At 41.7% G+C, this 21,857-nt stretch overlaps 1 protein-coding gene across 1 annotated transcript in view; it reads left to right on the top strand.

The window, feature by feature from the left end:
- Positions 1-350: 350 nt before the first annotated feature.
- Positions 351-21,857, top strand: part of LOC135504404 (inositol 1,4,5-trisphosphate receptor type 3-like) — a 46,390-nt gene continuing 24,883 nt past the window's right edge. Inside the window, exons 1-14 of the mRNA XM_064922985.1 lie at positions 351-788; positions 12,490-12,560; positions 15,348-15,469; positions 15,565-15,651; positions 17,961-18,119; positions 19,246-19,344; positions 19,675-19,758; positions 19,910-20,056; positions 20,203-20,298; positions 20,415-20,474; positions 20,590-20,729; positions 20,885-20,984; positions 21,062-21,222; positions 21,424-21,565. Coding sequence (XP_064779057.1) covers positions 697-788; positions 12,490-12,560; positions 15,348-15,469; positions 15,565-15,651; positions 17,961-18,119; positions 19,246-19,344; positions 19,675-19,758; positions 19,910-20,056; positions 20,203-20,298; positions 20,415-20,474; positions 20,590-20,729; positions 20,885-20,984; positions 21,062-21,222; positions 21,424-21,565 — 1,560 coding nt within the window. The 5' untranslated portion in view covers positions 351-696. The remainder of the gene's footprint in view (positions 789-12,489; positions 12,561-15,347; positions 15,470-15,564; positions 15,652-17,960; positions 18,120-19,245; positions 19,345-19,674; positions 19,759-19,909; positions 20,057-20,202; positions 20,299-20,414; positions 20,475-20,589; positions 20,730-20,884; positions 20,985-21,061; positions 21,223-21,423; positions 21,566-21,857) is intronic.

Raw genomic sequence — 21,857 nt, 5'->3', positions numbered from 1 at the left:
ACTTCATTGCCATTGCTGTTCATAGGAAACTCAATCAACTAAATGTAAAATATATCTCATAATTATGGTTGATTCGCTTATATGGTTTAAATTATGGTTTATTGACAGTATTTACATAATTTGACTGATTATGGCTCTATATGAGCACATAGGCCTAATCATGTTCACTGAATAAAAACGTGAATGTTTACCTGACACCCTTGCACCCTACATAATTGTACCAATTCTCAGTGAATTAGTGTATGTAGGAAAGAGAGGGTATGAAAGGGTGTGTGGATGTTTCTAACTTACATTGTCAGAACAGGCTACTGCTGCTCACTCGAGGATTTATCATCATCACACACTTCCTGGTTCTAATGCTTTCTGTCTTCAGGTGCAGTGACAACATGAGGACTTCGCTGACACATTTGGACTTTCTCAGTTTTCATTTATATTGGGCTATCATTGCTCTTTTTCGGGTTTAAACTTTATTTCATAGAACATAGAAAACTATTATTTGAATGAACTACATTGTCCTCATCGATGCAGTACAACAAAGTCTAAAGTCGTTCGAATGTGGGTTCTTAGCCCTCGGGGGGAAGAGCGACATTAGATAACGCGAAGCACTCCAAGAAGTTGTTGCAGTCAAGTAGAGAAGACAGAAGGGGACAAAGTTTGTATTTCAGTTGATCATTTTCAAGGAGAAAGACACCGAAGATGTCGGATTCAATGTCCAGCTTTTTGCACATTGGGGACATCGTTTCCCTTTACGCAGAGGGCTCTGTCAATGGTTTTATAAGTACACTTGGGTAAGTATTTGCATGTCCCTACAAATACTACCTATTTTGACAGATGATAATATACATGTACCTTCATGTCAACATACCGGTAGCTACTCCATCCGTTGTCCTTACTCTGACTTCGAGACTCATATCCCCTTCATACACAGAGCAAAATCTACTAATTTGCCTGCTTTTTTTATACCAGCATTGTCGTATATCTGAAAAGGGCAGGGGGCAAATAATATGTAAATGAAAAGTCAACTATAGAGCTAGTACCTAAAATACAGCTGTCGGGTCTATGTGAATGGTTCTCAGCTTTTTTTGCAGGTAAATTCATTAACACGTCCAAAGTTTAACACATCCCTAATTATTTGAAATGCAAACAGCCCCCATGGTTCAACAACACCCCAGCCGCTCCCAGTTGGCAGTTACACACTGATATTTGTAAATGGGTATACCTTCAAGAAAGTGTTAAATACGGGACTGTTTGACACAGAGGCTACAATCTCGCTGAGAGAGATTTGATTTAGGCTTCGCTCATATTTACTCAGTCAGAACAGTAAGCTATTGTAACATTTGCAGCCATATCAAATAGTCATTAGATACTTCTGAGATGTAGTGTCTCAAGGAGACCCTCATTTATTTAATCAGCTAATGACAAAATAACTTATACCCAGTCTCAATATGGCAAGAGTGGGCCGTGGAGTCTCAGTTCCACAGTATTAATAGTGGATGACCGTGATCTCTAGATAGTCATGCATACCCGTATGCAAACATCTGTTCTCTAGTAAAATTGTGTTCAGGGAGCTCATTGTTGAGCTGTATTTCACAATGCAATACACTAGAGTATCTCAATTATGAGCACAGTTGCACTATATTGTTGTTGAATACAGTTGTTTGCACCTGCTTTTGTGTGTGCCTAAAATAGTGCTGTATTTCCTCAATAGTAAAGGTTGAAAAAATGTCTTCGCCCCTATTGGTTAACACTGATCTTTCTCTGTCAGTGAAAGGTGTGAAAACACAGGTGCTCTATTAACAACGTTGTCCCAAGACAGCTAAATACACTGAGTGTACAACACGTTAGGAACACGTTCCTGATATTGAGTTGCACCCCATTTTGCCCTCGAAACAGCTCCAATTCATCAGGGCATGGACTCCACAGGGTGCCAAGCATTCCACAGGGATGCTGGCCCATGTTGGCTGGATGTTATTTGGGTGGTGGACCAGTCTTGATACACATGGGAAACTGTTGAGTGTGAAAAACCCAATAGCGTTGCAGTTCCTCACGTTTCGTACGCTCAGTGTATTTTTCCCTGACAGTGGTATATGTTGTTGTTTATGTTTACGTAAAGGCTACGCTGCAGCCCACCTCTCCCCGTCCCACCCTTACTTGATCGTTTGCCTAAATGAAAATACTGCAGTAGGGATTATGTCAGGAAAAGGAAATGATGCCAGTGTGTCCTTTGTAGATTTCCAACGGGGTGGTGCTCATGTCACATGGGACTTAATAGCTCTCTATTCATAGTGCTTCCTGTGGTTTCCCCAGTTGCTGCTGGAGCAGGGGCAGCTTTGTATGTGGTCTGGTGCCCTCTGTGCACCAGCCTGGCTGTGACCGCCGCACCCAACCCTGTCCAGTCAGGCTCAGCAACTAATACAGTCCTAGGTCTTGGCCTTTGATGCCTGTTCAAACAGCTTCTTGAGGAGTCACCTCTTAGCCACACTTAGTTCATTCACTTCATACTGTTCAAAGGAGGCTACAAGTGTCTGGCTGAGTCATATTTGTAACAATATGTAGTCAATGTTTAACTTCAATTTATCATCTGTGGGGACAATAGATTCCTTCCGATGGAATGATGGTGAAATGGTGCAGCTCAATAAAATGTAAAAAAAATAAATAAATCAGACCCTAGCCCTGGTTTGCATGAATTTAAATACTGGGAGTTACTGCTCTCACTTGTCTTTCGAGGACACACATTTGAATGTCTAACAACATAGGGCTACTTATTAGATATCTGTAGCTCGGCTAAAGCTGCTTTATGTGTGGTTTACTGCATAACACATTATGCCTGTTAGGACAGGGAAATCAAGAGCTTGGGACTATAAGGGGGTAGGAGTAGTGGTGGCAGCTATTCAGCATGATAAATGTCTGTTGGGGTGGGGCATAGCTGACTAGTGGTGGCTATTCAGCAGCCTGATGGTCTGAGGGGTAGAAGCTATTGGCCAGTCTGTTAGTTTTAGCCATGATGCTCCTGTACTGAGTGATAGAAGCGGGGAGAACCGGCCGTGGCTCAGGAGGCTGAGGTCCTTGATGATCTTCTTGTCCTTCTTGCAACACCTGGTGTTGTAGGTGTCCTGAAGGGCAGGCATTGTGCACCCAATGGTGCATTCGCCTGAGCATGCCACCCTCTCTAGTGCCTTGCGGTCAGCAGTGGTGGAGTTGCCATACCAGGCTGTGATGCAGCCCGACAATATGCTCCTGAGGTTGAAGAGTTGCGAACTTGATGATTGAGTTTGGACTGTGTGAGGCCACTCAGTTGTGAGTATACAAGGCGTACAGGAGGGGACTGAGGACGCACCCTTGTGGGGCCCCTTAGTTGAGAATTAGTAAGGCAACATTACCTCCTCCAATCTTCACCACCTGTGGGTGGCCTGTTAGGAAGCCCAGGTCCCAGTTGCATAGGGAGGAGTTCAGTCCCAGGGCTATGAGCTTTGTGGTGAACAACATCCTCACACATTCCTTTTGTCCAGGTGGGTGAGGGCAGTGTGCAGTGCATTGGCGACTGCGTCGTTCGTGGACCTGTCGGGGCAGTAGGCGAATTAGAAAGGGTCACGTGTGTCGAGGAGGGAGGAGGTGATGTAGTCTTTGACTAGCCTCTCGAAGCACTTCAAATTGACAGAAGTGAGTGCTACGGGTTGGTAGTCGTTCAGTTATTTTCTCTTTCTTGGGCCCGGGGATGATACTGGACATCTTGAAGCAGGTGGGGATAACAGCCTGAGCTAAAGAGAGAACATTTCAGAAAACACAACAGCTAGCTGGTCTGCACATGCTCTGAGGGCACGGCTGGAGATGCTGTCTGGTCCAGCAGCCTTGCCAGGGTTAACACGTTTGAATGACTTGCATATGTCCTCCATGTAGACCGCAAGCACTTAGCCCTCATTGTCCTCAGGGGCTCTCCTCGGGCAGCTCAGAGTCATTTTGCTCGAAGCATGAGAATAAGGTGTCCGTGATGTGACTGGCTTTCTTTTTGTAAGTCATGATCGTTGAAGCTTAATTTCTTCTCCACAATTGCTTCTCCACTTGTCTTGCCATCTTGATCAATCTGCGTAGGTCATATTTGTACTGTTTAGTGATACAATTGCCTCGGGTCACCTTGACTTGTTTATAAGTAGCATCTCTCGACTTCAATCCATGGTTTTTGATTGGGGAAAAGCTTTGAAAGACACCATCGGTATCACCTCAGCCATGCATTTCTTTATGAGTATGGTGACTGAGTAGGCGTGTTCACTGATGTTATCCTCAGAGGCAACCCGAAACACAGTTTTGATCACGTGGACAAGAATATCTTGGAGCATGGATTCTGATTGGTCAGACCATTGTTGTACAGACCTGACCACCGGAACTTTCCTCTTAAGTCTTTGTTTGTAGGCGGGGAGGAGGAAAATGGAGTCATAGTCAGATTTGCCAAAAGGAGGACGGTAGATGGCCTTATACCCTTTTTAGTCAAATCCAATCAAATCAAATTGTATTTGTCACAAACAGGTGTAGACCTTACAGTGAAATGCTTAATTACAAGCCCTTAACCAACAATGCAGTTTTAAGAAAAGTAAGTGTTATGTAAAAATAGATAAGTAAAAAATAAAATTATATAATAATACTATAATAATAATTAAAGAGCAGCAGTAAAATAACAGTTGTGAGGCTACATACAGGCAGTAGCGGTACAGAGTCTATGTGCGGGGGCACAGGTTAGTCGAGGTAATTGAGGTAATATGTATATGTAGGTAGAGTTAAAGGCACCTTCTGTAGTGCCTAGCAGTCGGAGGCCGAGCAGTTGCCATACCAGGCAGTGATGCAACCAGTCATGATGCTCTCGATGGTGCAGCTGTAGAACTTTTTGAGGATCTGAGGACACATGCCAAATCTTTTCAGTCTCCTGAGGGGGAATAGGTTTTGTCATGCCCTCTTCACGACTGTCTTGATGTGTTTGGACCTTGATAGTTTGTTGGTGATGTGGACACCCAAGGAACTTGAAGCTCTCAACCTGCTCCACTACAGCCCCGTTGATAAGAAACGGGGGTATGCTTGGTCCTCCTTTCCTGCAGTGCACAATCATCTCCTTTGTCTTGATCACATTGAGGGAGAGGTTATTATCCTGGCACCACACGGCCAGGTCTCTGACCTCCTCCATATAGGCTGTCTCATCATTGTCGGTGATCAGGCCTACCACTGTTGTGTTGTCGGCAAACTTAATGATGGTGTTGGAGTCGTGCCTGGCCATGCAGTCATGGGTGAACAGGGAGTACAGGAAGGGACTGAGCAGGCACCCATGAGGGGCCTCTGTGTCGAGGATCAGCGTGGCAGATGTGTTGTTACCTACCCTCACCACCTGGGGGCGGCCCGTCAGGCAGACAAGGATCCAGTTGCAGAGGGAGGTGTTTAGTCCCAGGGTCCTTAGCTTAGTGATGAGCTTTGAGGGCACTATGGTGTTGAATGCTGAGCTGTAGTCAATGAACAGCATTCTCACATAGTTGTTCCTTTTGTCCAGGGGGGAAAGGACAGCTTGGAGTGCAATAGAGATTGCATCATCTGTGGTTCTGTTGGGGCGGTATGCAAATTGGAGTGGGTGTAGGGTTTCTGGGATAATGGTGTTGATGTGAGCCATGACCAGCCTTTCTTAAGGACTTCATGGCTTCAGTTATGATTTATTGTTTTATCCTCTTATGTTTGTTGTGTAGTAAATATTTACATTTTTATTTATTGTTTTTCATAGTTTTTTCCTGTGAAGAACATCGCTTTGTATTCCATGTCTGAAATGTGCTGTATAACTAAAGCTTGATTAGACATGTAGCAGTGGTCCAGCGTAGAATCTCTGCGGGTTAGACAGTCAATGTGTTAATAGATATTTGGGAGCGCTGTTCTCAAATTACTTTTGTTAAAGTCCCCCGAGACAATGAACCATGTACCAATAAAGATCTCTGAGAGCATTTTTGGTATCGCTTGGGGCGGGATGTAAACAGCCGTGGCGATAATCCCTGAGAATGTATAAAGAGCGACATTTGATGACCAAGTATTCCAAGCAGAAGCTCGTAACTTGCTGTGCATTTCCCCCGTCGCAACACTTATTATTGGTCATAAAACAGAGCCCTCCGCCTTTTCTCTTGCAAGAAAGAGCCCTCTTCTTATTCGCTCAATGAACTGTAAAACCCACTGGTTGTACATAATCCCTTTTGATATCGGTGGAAAGCCAGGGTTCAGAAAAACAGAATATGTTGAAGAATCTGATGTCCCTTTGGAAGGAGATCCTCACTCTGAGTTTGTCAAGTTTATTCACTAATGATTGAACATTGGCGAACAGTATGCTCGGTAATGGAAGATTGGTCACACAGCGTCTCAATCTCACTAAGCCCCCCCACCCCCACCCCCCACCCCCCACAGCTGCCTCTCCGGTTGCATCTTTGTTTACTACTCTCCGGTAGGACTCTCAAGCAACCCGGCGCCTCACTGAAGAAGCTAGACCATTGTTCCGCCGTCTCCGGGAATTGGGGAAATTCGGGTGGACGGTGAGTGGTGATTCATATTCCAATAGTTCTACCCGGGTGTTTGAAGTAAAGCACGAAACAAACTGGGTAAGAAAATTTGAGAAACACAGTAGAAAAAAAACAGTTGAAAAAGTAGAAACCTGCAATGTTTTGTAGGAGCTCAAGGTGAGGCGCCATACGTCGGCGCCATCTATGCGCCACCACGATACTTAAGTACTGATACGACACGTATTGTGATTAGATATTGTGATTTGATGTTTCAAATATATTGCTATGTCTGCTGCAGAGGGACAAAAGAGAGCCATGAGAAAACGAGTTTTGATCAGTCATGCAAATAAAAGTTCTGAAAACAATTTGGCTCACTTTTTAAAAAGAAGATGGAGAACTAGATATGATGGAAAAATACTGGAGTTTTGGTGCAGGTAAAGCCAACTAGTGCAAAAATAATATTGCTATACTGTCAAAAATAATATTACGTTATATCGTTCAAAATAATATCCCTATGCAACTATATTGACCCCCCCCCTTCCCATCACTAATGTCTGTAGTAACTAAAGAAGGATAAATGAGTTATTTTGATACCATTTGTGTCTATGCTTCTTGAGTAAAATACACACGTGAGAACAGTGCAGATCTCTGTGTTATGAATGAGATAATCAGGGAGCTGACACACGTTTCAAAGGTGTCATCGACCTGAAAACCACTTCAGCCTGCTCTCTTCCTGTGACGTCTGACAGCTGTGCTGCATTCAATCACACATAAGAGATGCTTTGCATTCTCAGTCGCAGGTAAAGCGCTGCCACCCATTATTGATGGTAACCTAGTCAAACAGCACACCACTGGTGGTATTCACACCACAATTTAAATATATAAAAATATCTTGCAAACATGTTTTTTTTTTCTATGTTGAGTCTCATGTTTAATTGCAATTCAGTCTTTGTTGAGGCCTAATAGATTGAACCAGCTGTTGTACATATATCGTGTGTTTTTTTGTTTGTTGATGTGGTCATATAAGCACTCTTGGGTTTCCAACCTCACCTGCACATTTTTTTTTACCTTGTTTTTATCTGCACTGTTTTGTCTTTCACTTGTCTTCTTTTGTGTGAATTAATTAAATTACCCTAAAGTGTCTCTTTAAAATAAATAAATCTGTTGTTAAAAAAAAAACTAAATTCCTGAGGCTGAGTGATTTCATGTACAATGCAAATGACCAGGGGAATAAAAAACAATTCATTGCCAGGTGGATCACTTCAGACTCCAGCCAAAGTAATGAGCCCATAATAGGTAGACAACACCCCTGCCTGGCTGCTAGGTAACTCTCATTGAATATGTGGAGGGGATAAAGGGACATGAACTGGAGACAATCCTCTGCACGCTGACATGATTATACAGACACATGGTAAAGATGTAGGATTAGTTTGGCCTTTCAGACAGGCTCTTTTAAAAGCATCAACCCATTTTTGCATATTTTCACAGCATTGTATGAACCTGTCCTGCCTTCTGTGTGTCATCTACAGTAATGGAACTACCACTTATAATAGGCTATACCGTAGATGACCAGAAATCGGTCGATTCCACGTCAACAGGAGCAGGAATATTTTTGGCATCTCAGATTGTACTGGCAATTTTCAAATAAAAACTTAATTGCGAGGAAAGATGTTTGAAATGCTTTTTACATTTTTGCAAACCATTTTTGAGAAAATCATGATGAAAGTGACCAGTTTAGGCCCATTTTAGACCGTGTACAGAACAATAGGAACACCGTCCTACTATTGAGTTGCACCCCCTTTTGCCTTCAGAACAGCCTCAATTTGTCAGAATGGGCTCGACATAGTGCCGAAAGCGTTCCACAGGGATGCTGGCCCATGTTGACTCCAATGCTTCCCACAGTTGTCAAGTTGTCTGGATGTCCTTTGGGTGGTGGACCATTCTTGATACACACGGGAAACTATTGAGTGTGAAAAACCCAGCATTGTTGCAGTTGTTGACGCACTCAAACCTGTGCGCCTGGCACCTACTACCGTACCCCGTTAAAGGCACTTAAATCTTTTATCTTGCCCATTCACCCTCTGAATGGCACACATACATAATCCATGTCTCAAGTACAATCGGCATGGCCAACTAATTAGGGCCGATTTCAAGTTTTCATAACAATGCCGATTATGGCCAATTACATTGCACTCCACGAGGAAACTGCGTGGCAGGTTTATCTAGCTTGTCCTGCATTGCATATAATCGATGCAGTGCCTGTTTAATTTATCATCGAATCACAGCCTACTTCGCCAAATGGGTGATGATTTAACAAGCGCATTCGTAAAAAAAGCACTGTCGTTGCACCAATGTGTACCTTACTTTAAACATCAATGCCTTTCTTAAAATCGGTGCACAAGTGTATTTTTTTTAAACCTGCATATTTAGTTAATATTGCCTGCTAACATGAATTTCTTTTAACTAGGGAAATTGTGTCACTTCTCTTGCATTCTGTGCAAGCAGAGTTAAGGTATATGCAGCAGTTTGGGCTGTCTGACTCGTTGCGAACTGTGTAAAGACCATTTCTTTCTAACAAAGACCGTAATTAAATTGCCAGAATTATACATAATTATGACATAACATTGAAGGTTGGGCAATGCAACAGTAATATTTAGACTTAGGGTTGCCACCCGTTCGATAAAATACAGAACGGTTCCTTATTTCATTGAAAGAATAAATGTTTTGTTTTCAAAATGATAGTTTCCGGATTTGACAATATTAATGACCTAAGGCTCGTATTTCTGTGTGTTTATTATAATTAAGTCTATGATTTGACATTTGATAGAGCAGTCTGACTGAGCAGTGGTAGGCAGCAGTAGGCTCGTAAGCATTCATTCAAACAACACTTTCCTGCCTTTGCCAGCAGTTCTTCGCTGTGCTTCAAGCTTTGCGCTGTTTATGACTTCAGGCCTATCAACTCCCGAGATTAGGCTGGCAATACTGTAGTGCCTTTAAGAACATCCAATAGTCAAAGGTCTATGAAATACAAATGGTATAAATAAAAATAGTCCTATAGTTGCTATAATAACTACAACCTAAAACGTATGTTTATGTTAAAAGGAACCACCAGCTTTCATATGTTCTCTTGTTCTGAGCAAGGAACTTAAACATTAGCTTTCTTTACATGGCACATATTGCACTTTTACTTTCTTCTCCAACACTTTTTGTTTTTGCATTATTTAAACCAAATTGAACATGTTTCTTTATTTATTTATGTATTATGTTAAAATAAAAGTGTTCATTCAGTATTGTTGTAATTGTCATTATTACATACAGTGGGGCAAAAAAGTATTTAGTCAGCCACCAATTGTGCAAGTTCTCCCACTTAAAAAGACGAGAGGCCTGTAATCTTCATAGGTACACTTCAACTATGACAGACAAAATGAGAGAAAAAATTACAGAAAATCACATTTTAGGATTTTTTTATAAATTTATTTGCAAAATCTGAGATAACAAAAATATTTTCAGCTAGCGGGAAATCGAGTAGTGTTCATGCCCCTTGACTTTTTCCACGTTTTTGTTCTTATAGCCTGAATTCAAAATTAGATTTTTTTAAAAATATGATCACCCATCTACACACAATACCCCATAATGACAAAGTGAAAACATGTTTTTTAAATGTTAGCAAATGTATTGATGATAAAATACAGAAATATCTCTTTTACATAAGTATTCACACCCTTGAGTCGATACATGTTAGAATCGCCTTTGGCAACTGTGAGATTTCCTAGGTAAGTCTCTAAGAGCTTTGCACACCTGGATTGTACAATAATTGCACATTCTTCAGCTCTGCCAAATTTAAAAATTCTTCAGCTCTGCAATGTTGGTTGTTGATCATTGCTAGACAACCATTTTCAAGTCTTGCCATAGTCAACTTTAACTAGGCAATTCAGGAACATTCAATGTCATCTTGGTAAGAAACTCCAGTTAATATTTGGCATTGTGTTTTAGGTTATTGCCCTGCTAAAAGGTGAATTTGTCTCCCAGTGTCTGGTGGAAAGCAGACTGAGTCAGGTTTTCCTCTAGGATTTTGCCTGTGCTTAGCTCTATTCCATTTATTTTTATCCTAAAAATAAAACTCCCTAGTTCTTGCCGATGACAAGCATACCCATAACATGATGCAGCCACCACCATGTTTGAAAATGTGGGTAGTGGTACTCGCTGATGTGTTGTTGGATTTGTTTGTCATTGCCAATGACAAGCATAGCCATAACATGATGCAGCCACGACTATGCTTGAAAATATGAAGAGTGGTACTCGGTGATGTGATGTATTGCATTGGATTTTCCCCAAACATAATGCTTTGTATTCAGAACATAAAGTTGATTTCTAAGACAACTTTTTTGCAGTTTTCTTTACTGCCTTATTGCAAACATGTTTTGGAATATTTTTATTCAAAGAAAGGCTTCCTTCCACTCTGTCATTAAGGTTAGTATTGTGAAGTAACTACAATGTTGTTGATCCACCCTCAGTTTTTTCCTATCACAGCCATTAAACTCTAACTGTTTTAAAGTCACCATTGGCCTCATGGTGAAATCCCTGAGCGGCTTCCTTTCTCTCCGGCAACCGAGTTAGGAAGGACGCCTGTATCTTTGTGGTGACTGGGTGTGTTGATATACCATCCAAAGTGTAATTAATCAACTTTGCCATGCTTAAAGGAATTGTGATTTTAAAAAATGTATCAACCAATAGGGTCACCTCTTTGCAAGGCATTGTAAAACCTCAACCTCCTTGTGGTTGAATCTCTGTTTGAAATTCACTGCTCAGCTGAGGGAACTTAAATATAATTGTAAATGTGGGCACAGATGAGGTAGTCATAAAAAAATTATGTTCAACACCATTATTGCACGGAGAGTGAGTCCATGCAACTTATGTCACATTTTTACTCCTGTACTTGTTTAGCCTTGACATAACAAAGGGATTCAATACTTATTGACTCAAGACATTTCAGATTTTCATTTTTTTTATTAATGTGTAAGTATTTCAAAAACATAATTCCACTTTTACATTATGTGGTATTGTGTGTGAGCCAGTGACACACAACCTACATTTAATAAATGTTTTATTTGGGCTGTAACACAACAAAATGTGGAAAGAATTCAGGGGTCTGGACACTTTCTGACGGCACTGTTTGTTCCATAGATAAAAATAATTACAACAACACCATTTGAAACCAATAGATATATTTTTCTCTGTGTATATTAAATCAACGTGTTTATGCTATTCACTCTGCACTCTGTTCATGTAGAGTTTAAGGATCTGATGATCTTTATTACAATGCAATCCTATGACACTGACACTCAGTGGCTCATAATAAATAGCTGCTTAAGTCAGACCTTAATGAGACATGGAGCAAATCCAAGTGGAAATAAATGTAGATGGTTTCTGCATGAGGGAATTAGTGTCATGGTATTTGTTATGCCATATCAGTGTTTCTCCCTTTATTCATTTAGCAGTGGTGGGCCGCCGCTGCTAAATTGTTGCCACCGCTGCAAAAAGTGTGATGTAATGTTTTTCATATGTATAGATTCCTGCTGAGGTGTGCTTTAAAAAAGGAAAGTCATTGGCTCAATTGCTAGAAGTCTATAGGAACAGCTAGCATGTCATTGTGCTAACGGTAGTAGCAATGTCCCACCCTTGCCACCACTGCTGAAAACAAATCCTAGGGGAAACACTACATATGTTGCCATATGTATACCAGGAGTATTCAAATCTTATCCTGCGAGGTCCGGTTTCTGTTCTACCTGCTATTTCATTGCACCCACCTGGTGTCCTTGGTCTAATTCAGTCCTTGATTAGAGGGGTAGTATGAAACAAAGCAATGGAATTGGCTTCAAGGTCCATATTTGAATTTGAGGGCTGTATACAAACACTGCAGTGCAATTATTTGACTGTAAATGTTGATATATGATCTGCTTTGTGTTGTTTTTCTCCCTAGGTTGGTGGATGACCGATGTGTGGTAGAACCAGCTGCAGGGGACCTGGACTATCCCCCCAAGAAGTTCAGAGGTTAGATGAGTATTAAATTATTTATTTTAGGCCTACAACATAAAGTGTGTGCGGTTGCTTGTGTGTGTGTGTTTTTGTCAGAGTGGCATGTATGTGTGTGCGTACATGTATATTTCACTGTGTGTTTGTGAGTGATTGCCCATGCTATGCATGTTAAAGTGTGTCTGTTGTGCCTCTGTCTGTCAATGACTGTGACATATGGAGAATGCACTGTTCTGTGCCCACTCTGCCTGATATTGGCACCAGAGAGAACAGACTCCAAGTCAGAGAGCAGCCAAACACCCAGAACATTTTCCACTGGCTGGCCTCTGAAGGGGGCTGAAACCCGCACTTTCCTCTCATCCATCCCTCGAGTAACACGCATTCAGTGCATTTCTGATCAAAGGTTAATTTGATGTCCTACTCTTGGATCTTAGTTTAAACAGAAATGTTGACGATGTACGTACAGTCTATTGAAAAAGTAAGTACACCCCCTAGAAAGTTGTATTTTTTGGTAAATATTTGGACAGATGGATATGTAATCTTCGCTTCAACACTATTGACAGATAAAGGTAATCTACTTTAACAAATGAAACTGAAAAATCATACTTTGCAATTGTTTATTCATCAAAATCAACAGAATTGCAATTCTATAGTGCGGGAGAAAATAAGTACACCCCTAGCTTCAATAGCTGGTGTTGCCCCCTTTAGCTTAATGTAGCTGTTTCTTGTAACTGTCTATCAGGCTCTTATATCGACTGGGATAGTTTGTTCCCCCACTCTTCTTCACAGTACGTCCTCAACTGTGTCATGTTGGGGGGATTTATTGTATGCACTGCCCGCTTCAAGTCCCCCCACAGCATTTTGACACGATTGAGATCTTGGCTTTGACTCGGCCATTCCATAATCCTCCATTTCTTCTTTTTGAGACATTCTGTTGTAGCTTTGCTTGTGTGTTTTGGATCATTGTCCTGTTGCAAGATCCATGTTCGGTTCAGCTTTTTGACCGATTTTTATTTTTTATTATTATTTTTGTATTATTTATTTTATTTATTTTTTTTCCTCACATTCTCCTCAAGAATTCTCTTGTACAATATGGAATTCATGGTTGACTAAATGATGGCAAGTTGGCCAGGCCCTCAGGCAGCAAAGCAGCCCCAAACCATAATGCCACCGCCTCCATGCTTTACGGTTGGTATGAGGTTCATTTGTTCAAAGGCAGTGTTTTGTTTTCGCCAAAGATGGCGTCTGGCCAAACAACTCCACGTTTGACTCATCTGTCCAGAGCACATTGTTCCAGTAGTTTTGGTCTTTACCCAGGTGTTGTCTGGGAAACATCGGTCTTGTCTTGATATTGTTTTTTGAGAGCATAGGCTTCTTCCTGAGCTCCCATGTAGGCCAACTTTGTGCAGTCTCTTTCCGACAGTTGATTCATGTACTTTGACATTGATTATGGCAGGAGAGGACTGTAGATCCCTTGATGTTACCCTGGGGTTCTTAGAGACTTCCGTGATCATCTTTCGGTCAGCTCTTGGGCTGAATTTGGCGGCACGGCCTGTCCTAGGTAGATTGCCAGTGGTCTACAAATGGAGAAAATTCCAGATGATCCGTCAGACAGTGGAACGATGTACATCAAATTGCTTGGAAATGGATTTGTAACCCCTCCCAGACTCACAGGCATCAATCATTTTTCTTCTTAGGGCCTTGGATAGGTATTTTGATCTTTGCATGATGTGTTTCCATACACCCATATGGTTAATAACAAACCAGACCAAGTGTCTAATCTTTATGGAAGGCTAGACCCTCTCAAGGTACTCTCTAATGATTTCCTATTGATTTGCACCTGTTTTGGTGCACCTGATCTGAATTTTAGCCATTTTAGGTGATGGTAAAGGTAGGGGTGTACATTTATTTTTTCCTGCATAAGGAAATAGCATTTATTTTTAATTTATTTGAACATTTCAAAGTATTATTTTTTTGTGTGATTTGTTAAATTGGTTTACCTTTATCAATGAATGTGGTTGGAATTCAGCTCAAATATCCATGTGTCCAAATATGTAAAACAAAATACCACTTTCCAAAGGGTGTACTTCCTTTTTCACGTGACTGTAAATGTATGTTGACCCATAAGTCTCAACAACTGTGTTATAGTCTAATTACACTCTTAATTGTTTCCCATGTAATGGTTTTATATGAATAGTATTCTGTCAGCTGTTTGCATGATTTCCCTATGTAAAGATTTATCCCACCACACATTGACTGTATCAAAGAAGCAATTTCAATATTTGCAGAGGGATGAGTGACAGACATTTTTAAAGATGTTTGCCGTTTTGGTGGCTCTAGAAGCTTCCTGTCAGGCCTGTGTGGCAGATAACAACTACTGTACTGTACTCACAAGGCACACAGACAGCCAGCTGATAAAGCCCTTAACCTCCGGTATTAGGCTCTTTTAAAAACAGGATATCCCTCTGAGGATAGGAAGTATAATATTGACCAGACACCCAGATCCACTCTCCCCTATGGTGGGTGTGGAGCAAATTACTAACCACTTTTTAACAAGGACATGATGCTTTTTATGTGGAAGCGATATATATACTTGCTCAGACAGTGACCCAGCACATCTTTACTATTAAAAAAAGTAGATGTTTGGGATAATGGCAGCCATCTTGGATTAGTAATCAATCTGTGATAAGTTCACCACTAGCTCTCCTTCCCATAGTACAGGTATTTAAGTTTGATACCAAAACAGCTATTACATTCAGTCCCTGAATAGCAGTCTTGACCCTTGAACCCACTCTCTTGTCTCAGACTGCCTCTTCAAAGTGTGTCCCATGAACCGTTACTCTGCACAGAAACAGTTCTGGAAAGCCAAGCAGGCCAAGCACGAGAAGGACAAGATCGCTGATGTTGTGCTACTTCAGAAACTACAGGTAAAATATACTACCAAGGATCATACCACTAGGTTAGATGCAGTACACTGGACTAACACTGAAACGGATGCAACCTTGTCCTTATTACTCCACAGCATGCCTCTAACCTGGAGCAGAAACAGAATGAGACTGAAAACAAGAAAGTCCACGGAGATGTAGTAAAATATGGCACTGTCATTCAGGTAAGGTCGGAGTTCCAGGCAGCACTGTTTAGGTAAGCAGACCCTCAGGTGTTCAACAGCTTATGCTTCTCCCTACTCTGGTGAATGGAATTACTGTAACTCTGTTGTGATGTCATGGGATTAGGCCACTATCAATGAATGGCTGGTCTTGTACCGGTGAAGCTTGAGCACACGGCACATTCTGAGTGTGAAGGGTCTGTAGAGCACAAAACAGAATGGGTCTGGCAAAGTATTGAGGTTTGAGCACATCTGCACAGTATCGATCAGGGATGGTTCTCAGAACACCTGTGTTTTAATACATTAAGGATGCAGCATCACTCACTAAGGGGAGTTATTGGCCCCGAGTTACAGGGATTGGTGTGATAGTCAGTCGGGTGATTCACAATCAACTCTTCCTCATCGTGACTCTTAATAGCTGGTCCATAACGGCATGTTTCTGCATGTCACTCCTGTGTGTCAGGTTGTCATTACCATAGCCAGGTGAAGTCAGATTTTCCTCTCGGTGTGTTCATATTCTAAAGAGATTCTAAGTGTTGAGAGAGAAGACTGCACAGGTTTTCCAGTAATACCTGCCGCTGGGCATTTCACATGAAATGTCTATGTAGCATAGCCTAGATTACTGCATATATAGCACTAGTCTGTGTTAAACCAAGAACAAGAATATTTGTCTGAACTTGAATGATGACATATTTGAGAGTTTTGTTAATTTCATAGAAAGGCTACAGTTGATAGTCATCATCAGACCTCTAACCCCGGTTTTCATCACCGAATGCGCAATGAAGAAAAGAGGTTTAATGATTCACAGGAAAATGCACAGAACCGTGTTCAATATCGCATGAGAAATGGATGTATTGACTGAGGTCTAGGGGCTAGGATTCCCACTCACTGAACCTGTACCTGGTCAATATTGACTCTGAAGCCTTATCTTCACACAAACATGAAGGGCTGTGCACTTACAGAAACATGGGACATAAAGTTAAGGGTTAATGTTAAGAGCCCTCTCTTATCTGGACAGACATTATAGGTGTGGTTCCTTTGTGACTGTGTAGCGTGGCGTTCCTCTTGATTCGGACAGGCTGAGGTGGGAGACGGCGGGGAGGGTTTGTAGACAAAGTGGGTGTTGCTCTCTCTCAGGAGATCAATAGCTGTTATCTGTTAATGGCTGTGCAAGTGCACACATCACACCAATGACAAGCATACAATACAGTACAACTCATCTAGTCACGTCACTTTATCTACAGGAAGTAAGTCCTACTGCATAGCTTCCTCAGGTCTCCCTCACTCCTTTATTCTCCTTAATATCCTCTTAGCACATCTTTCTTTCACTAAAGCTTATGCTATTTGCCATTCATTATCTCCCATTGAAACGAGAGAAATGCACTTTCTGTAGAACATAATCATCTCTGAATGACAACAGCAGGGTGATCCTGTCTGTAGAACATAATAATCTCTGAATGACAACAGCAGGGTGATCCTGTCTGTAGAACATAATCATCTCTGAATGACAACAGCAGGGTGATCCTGTCTGTAGAACATAATCATCTCTGAATGACAACAGCAGGGTGATCCTGTCTGTAGAACATAATAATCTCTGAATGACAACAGCAGGGGGATCCTGTCTGTAGAACATAATCATCTCTGAATGACAACAGCAGGGTGATCCTGTCTGTAGAACATAATCATCTCTGAATGACAACAGCAGGGGGATCCTGTCTGTAGAACATAATCATCTCTGAATGACAACAGCAGGGGGATCCTGTCTGTAGAACATAATAATCTCTGAATGACAACAGCAGGGTGATCCTGTCTGTAGAACATAATCATCTCTGAATGACAACAGCAGGGGGATCCTGTCTGTAGAACATAATAATCTCTGAATGACAACAGCAGGGTGATCCTGTCTGTAGAACATAATCATCTCTGAATGACAACAGCAGGGTGATCCTGTCTGTAGAACATAATCATCTCTGAATGACAACAGCAGGGTGATCCTGTCTGTAGAACATAATCATCTCTGAATGACAACAGCAGGGGATCCTGTCTGTAGAACATAATCATCTCTGAATGACAACAGCAGGGTGATCCTGTCTGTTGATACATGGTTTTTAGTACTTTTCATCTTGGTCTTTCAGCCATTCTTTCTTAAGTGGTTTCCCTTTCTGGCTGGCTGGTTCCCATTCCTGAATGGGATAGTGAGCTATTCTCGCTTCCATCATAACAGCACAGTATCCCAGACACAATATGAAAGTTTTTGTGAGGTTTTAACAGTGGCCTGTTATTCTGTGTGTGTGATTTGCCCTGGCTGACAGCTGCTGCATATGAAGAGTAATAAATATCTGACAGTGAATAAGCGTCTGCCTGCCCTGCTGGAGAAGAATGCCATGCGGGTCACCCTGGACGGGACGGGGAATGAGGGCTCCTGGATGTTCATCCAACCCTTCTGGAAGCTAAGGGCCAACGGAGACAATGTAACTCACCTAACTCGTATTACTGCACAGACTCAACTGACATGCGCAGTTGCGTTCAATCACATACACACAGGGTTGGAAAAAGTACTCAATTATCATACTTGAATAAAAGTAAAGTTACCTTAATAGAAAATGACTCAAGTAAAAGTGAAAGTCACCCAGTAAAATACTATTTGAGTAAAGGTCTGAAATTATTTTGTTTTAAATATACTTAAGTATAACATGTAAATGGAATTGCTCAAATGTACTTAAGTATCAGAAGTAAAAATATAAATCATTTCATATTCCTTATATTAAGCAAACCAGACGGCACAATGTTTTTGTTTATTTTATTGATGGATAGCCAGGGGCTCACTCCACCACTCAGACATCATTTACTAACGAAACATGTGTATTTAGTGAGTCCGCCAGATCAGAGGCAGCAGGGATGACCAGGGATGTTCTCTTGATAAGATAATTTTCCTGTCCTGATAAGCATTCAAAATGTAGAATACTTTTGGGTGTCTGGGAAAATGTGTGGAGTAAAAAGTATATTATTTTCTTTAGGAATGTAGAGAAGTAAAAGATGGCGGCAAAATCTAAATAGTAAAATAAAGTACAGATACCCCAAACAACAACTTAAGTAAAAATACTTTAAAGTACTACTACTTAAGTACTTAACACCACTGCATACACACATTCACCAATACATGCAAACTCACAAATCTCAGACAATCTATAGGGGCAATCTGCAGTTGCTATATCCATTATTTTTTAAACTTATAAATGAATGATATTTACCCATTTGATTATTGAAGAACATAACTTATTAAATCCCTCATGAGCTTTTACTTCAACTGTCGTATCCTATCAGTACCCAAAATATAAGCTTAAATCAACTCCAATGTTTGTTTATATTTACATTGTTTACAAACACTATATATATATTTAAACTATACAGTTGTATATCATGGATGCTCTATCCTTGCATCCATAGCTCTGTCTATGATTCGGAGAGGGATTACATTTCTCCAACCCCATCCCTCAGCTGGGGAGAAGGCATTATTGTTTCAACTGCTTATTGCAACTTGAGTTCTTGTGCTTGTTGTGGAATTGTTGTTGTGCTTATTTCTGTGTTCCTCTGCAGGTAGTTGTAGGAGATAAGGTGATCCTGAACCCAGTGAATGCAGGCCAGCCCCTACATGCCAGTAACTATGAGCTCTCTGACCACGCTGGATGCAAAGAGGTAAGAGTCCAGTCATAACCACACTGTCTGATGAATCCATGACTGAATCTGTCTGGAAGAGTGAGGCTTCTGACTGTGTCACTTCCCAATTGCAAAGAACCAACGGTTGTTGCTGCCAGCAATGATGATAAGCCCCACCCATTTCTACAATTTGTCTTCTTAAAATCTGATTTGAACCCTAACCTTAACCACACTGCTAATCTTATGGCTAACCCTAGCCTTAAATTAAGACCAAAAAGCTTCATTTTTGTTTTCGTACATTTTGACTTACCCATCCAGCGGGAACAGGTATGCATGCTGAAGCTGATGTATAGGTGTGTCCCCCTGCAGGTTAACTCTGTGAACTGCAATACTAGCTGGAAAATCAACCTGTTCATGATGTTCAGTGACCACAAGGATGAAGTCTTGAAAGGAGTAAGTCTCCCTTAACATTCATGTGTATATTACTGTCACTATTCGTATCATTGTAATGGATTCTTCTTCACTTTCCAACCCTAACACAATAATAGCATTCTAACCTGAAGCGTTTAGATGATTTGCTGTCTCTGCTGCTGTGTCCGGTCAGGGGGATGTGGTGCGGTTGTTCCATGCGGAGCAGGAGAAGTTCCTGACCTGTGACGAGTACAAGGTCAAGCTGCATGTGTTCCTCCGTACCACCCTGCGCCAGTCTGCTACCTCTGCCACCAGCTCCAATGCCCTGTGGGAAGTGGAGGTTGGTACACGCACGGCACCCAAACCCGCGCACGTACTTGCCATTTTTGAATCCTAGTCCAGTTTGGATATGCTCTGTCGTACAGCAGCTAAATGCCTAAGGTATGACGATTGAGGTTTGTTTTGATGGTGTGATTGTGTTCCAAGGTGGTGCACCATGACCCATGTCGAGGAGGGGCCGGACACTGGAACAGTCTGTACCGCTTTAAACACCTTGCCACAGGGAACTATCTTGCAGCTGAGGTAACATGATCAAGTATTGGACCATGGATATTGGTCACCACAGTGCTCTGGTTATCACACGGGCTGTATTGATGCAGAGTCATTTTAGAGCGCATGTGTTGTTGTGGTTGCTTTAGGAAAATCCGGGTTATAAAGGTGACAGCGTTGAAATCCAGACTTCGGCGAATGAAAATACGGTATGCATCCTTTTTGTTTGTTTTTTATTTGGACCTCACAGTACTTATGTCTAGTTAATTTAACACGTGACAGTCAATGTGCTAAACTCTAACCCTTGACCCCTGCCCTCTGTAGCTGGACAGTAGAGGAAAACTAAAGATGTTGGGTGAGAGGATAAAGTACAAGCTGGTGGCTGTGCCTCATGGGAATGACATTGCTTCCTTGTTTGAGCTCGACCCCACCACTCTGCAGAAAACAGACTCCTTTGTGCCAAGGTACTATACTGTACCACTTCAACTCACTATCGGCCTCAACCCATCTGCACAGTCTGTACAATACAGTATATACAACTGTATATATCTATTTATAAAGAAGCAAAGACTTGACCTGCAGTATGTTTCACTGGCTTTCTATTGTAAACTTTCTTCAGGAATTCATATGTGCGTCTCAGACACCTATGCACCAACACATGGATCCAGAGTACCAACGTGCCCATAGATATCGACGAGGAGAGACCCATCCGGCTCATGGTAAGAACCATGTCACTTGATTTACTGTGACACTGAGTTCATTTGGACTCAGTATTTCTGTTATGTCCTTGTTTCAGCTGGGCACCTGCCCTACCAAGGAGGATAAGGAGGCATTTGCCATAGTGTCAGTGCCAGTGATGGAGATCCGGGATCTGGACTTTGCCAATGATGCCAGTTTCATGTTGAGCACCATAGTGGACAGGTTCAATGAGGGCTTTATCAGTCCCAATGACAGAAGGTTAAGTATCTGCAGAAAAGGCCCCAAATGAATCTGAAGTCAAACTTCTTCTAATAAACCTAACTTTTCCCCTGTGAGCTCTGTTATACTTGATTAAAGCCAGCTGTTTTACAGCTTATACTGTAATCCAGTCAATGGCATAGTTCCCTGGCCAGACCAGTAATGTCTGTGTCCGACCGTGTCCTGTGTTTGACCCTGCAGATTTGCCATTAAGCTGCTGGAGGATCTGGTGTTCTTTGTGGTGGACACGCCCAACAGCGGCCAGGTCGTCCTGGATGTGGCGATGACCAAGGCCAACCGCGAGAGACAGAAACTCATGAGGGAACAAAACATCCTCAAACAGGTTAGAAGGCCCACTTTAAACATCTGGGTTGCGTTAGACCAGGGATGGGCAACTTTGAAAACCGGAAATCATCATGCGGCGTAGAGAAAATGTTGCCGTTTTATAAAAAATGTCATGCAATTGTACTCATTTTGACAGGGGGCGGAGAGAAAATGTGCAGTTTTACAGCTAATTTCCTGCAATTCTACACATTTTGCCATAGGGTGAAGGCAAACCGTTTTTATATGATAACTGATGATCAATGGGCCCCAACCCGGTCGGTAATTCAACCTTGCTGACTACAAGTTTAGAT

The sequence above is a fragment of the Oncorhynchus masou genome, chromosome 18 (assembly GCF_036934945.1).
Source record: "Oncorhynchus masou masou isolate Uvic2021 chromosome 18, UVic_Omas_1.1, whole genome shotgun sequence".
Taxonomy (NCBI): Eukaryota; Metazoa; Chordata; class Actinopteri; order Salmoniformes; family Salmonidae; genus Oncorhynchus; species Oncorhynchus masou.
The sequence above is the reverse complement of the archived record's forward strand: the minus strand, read 5'-3'. Positions and strand labels throughout refer to the sequence as shown.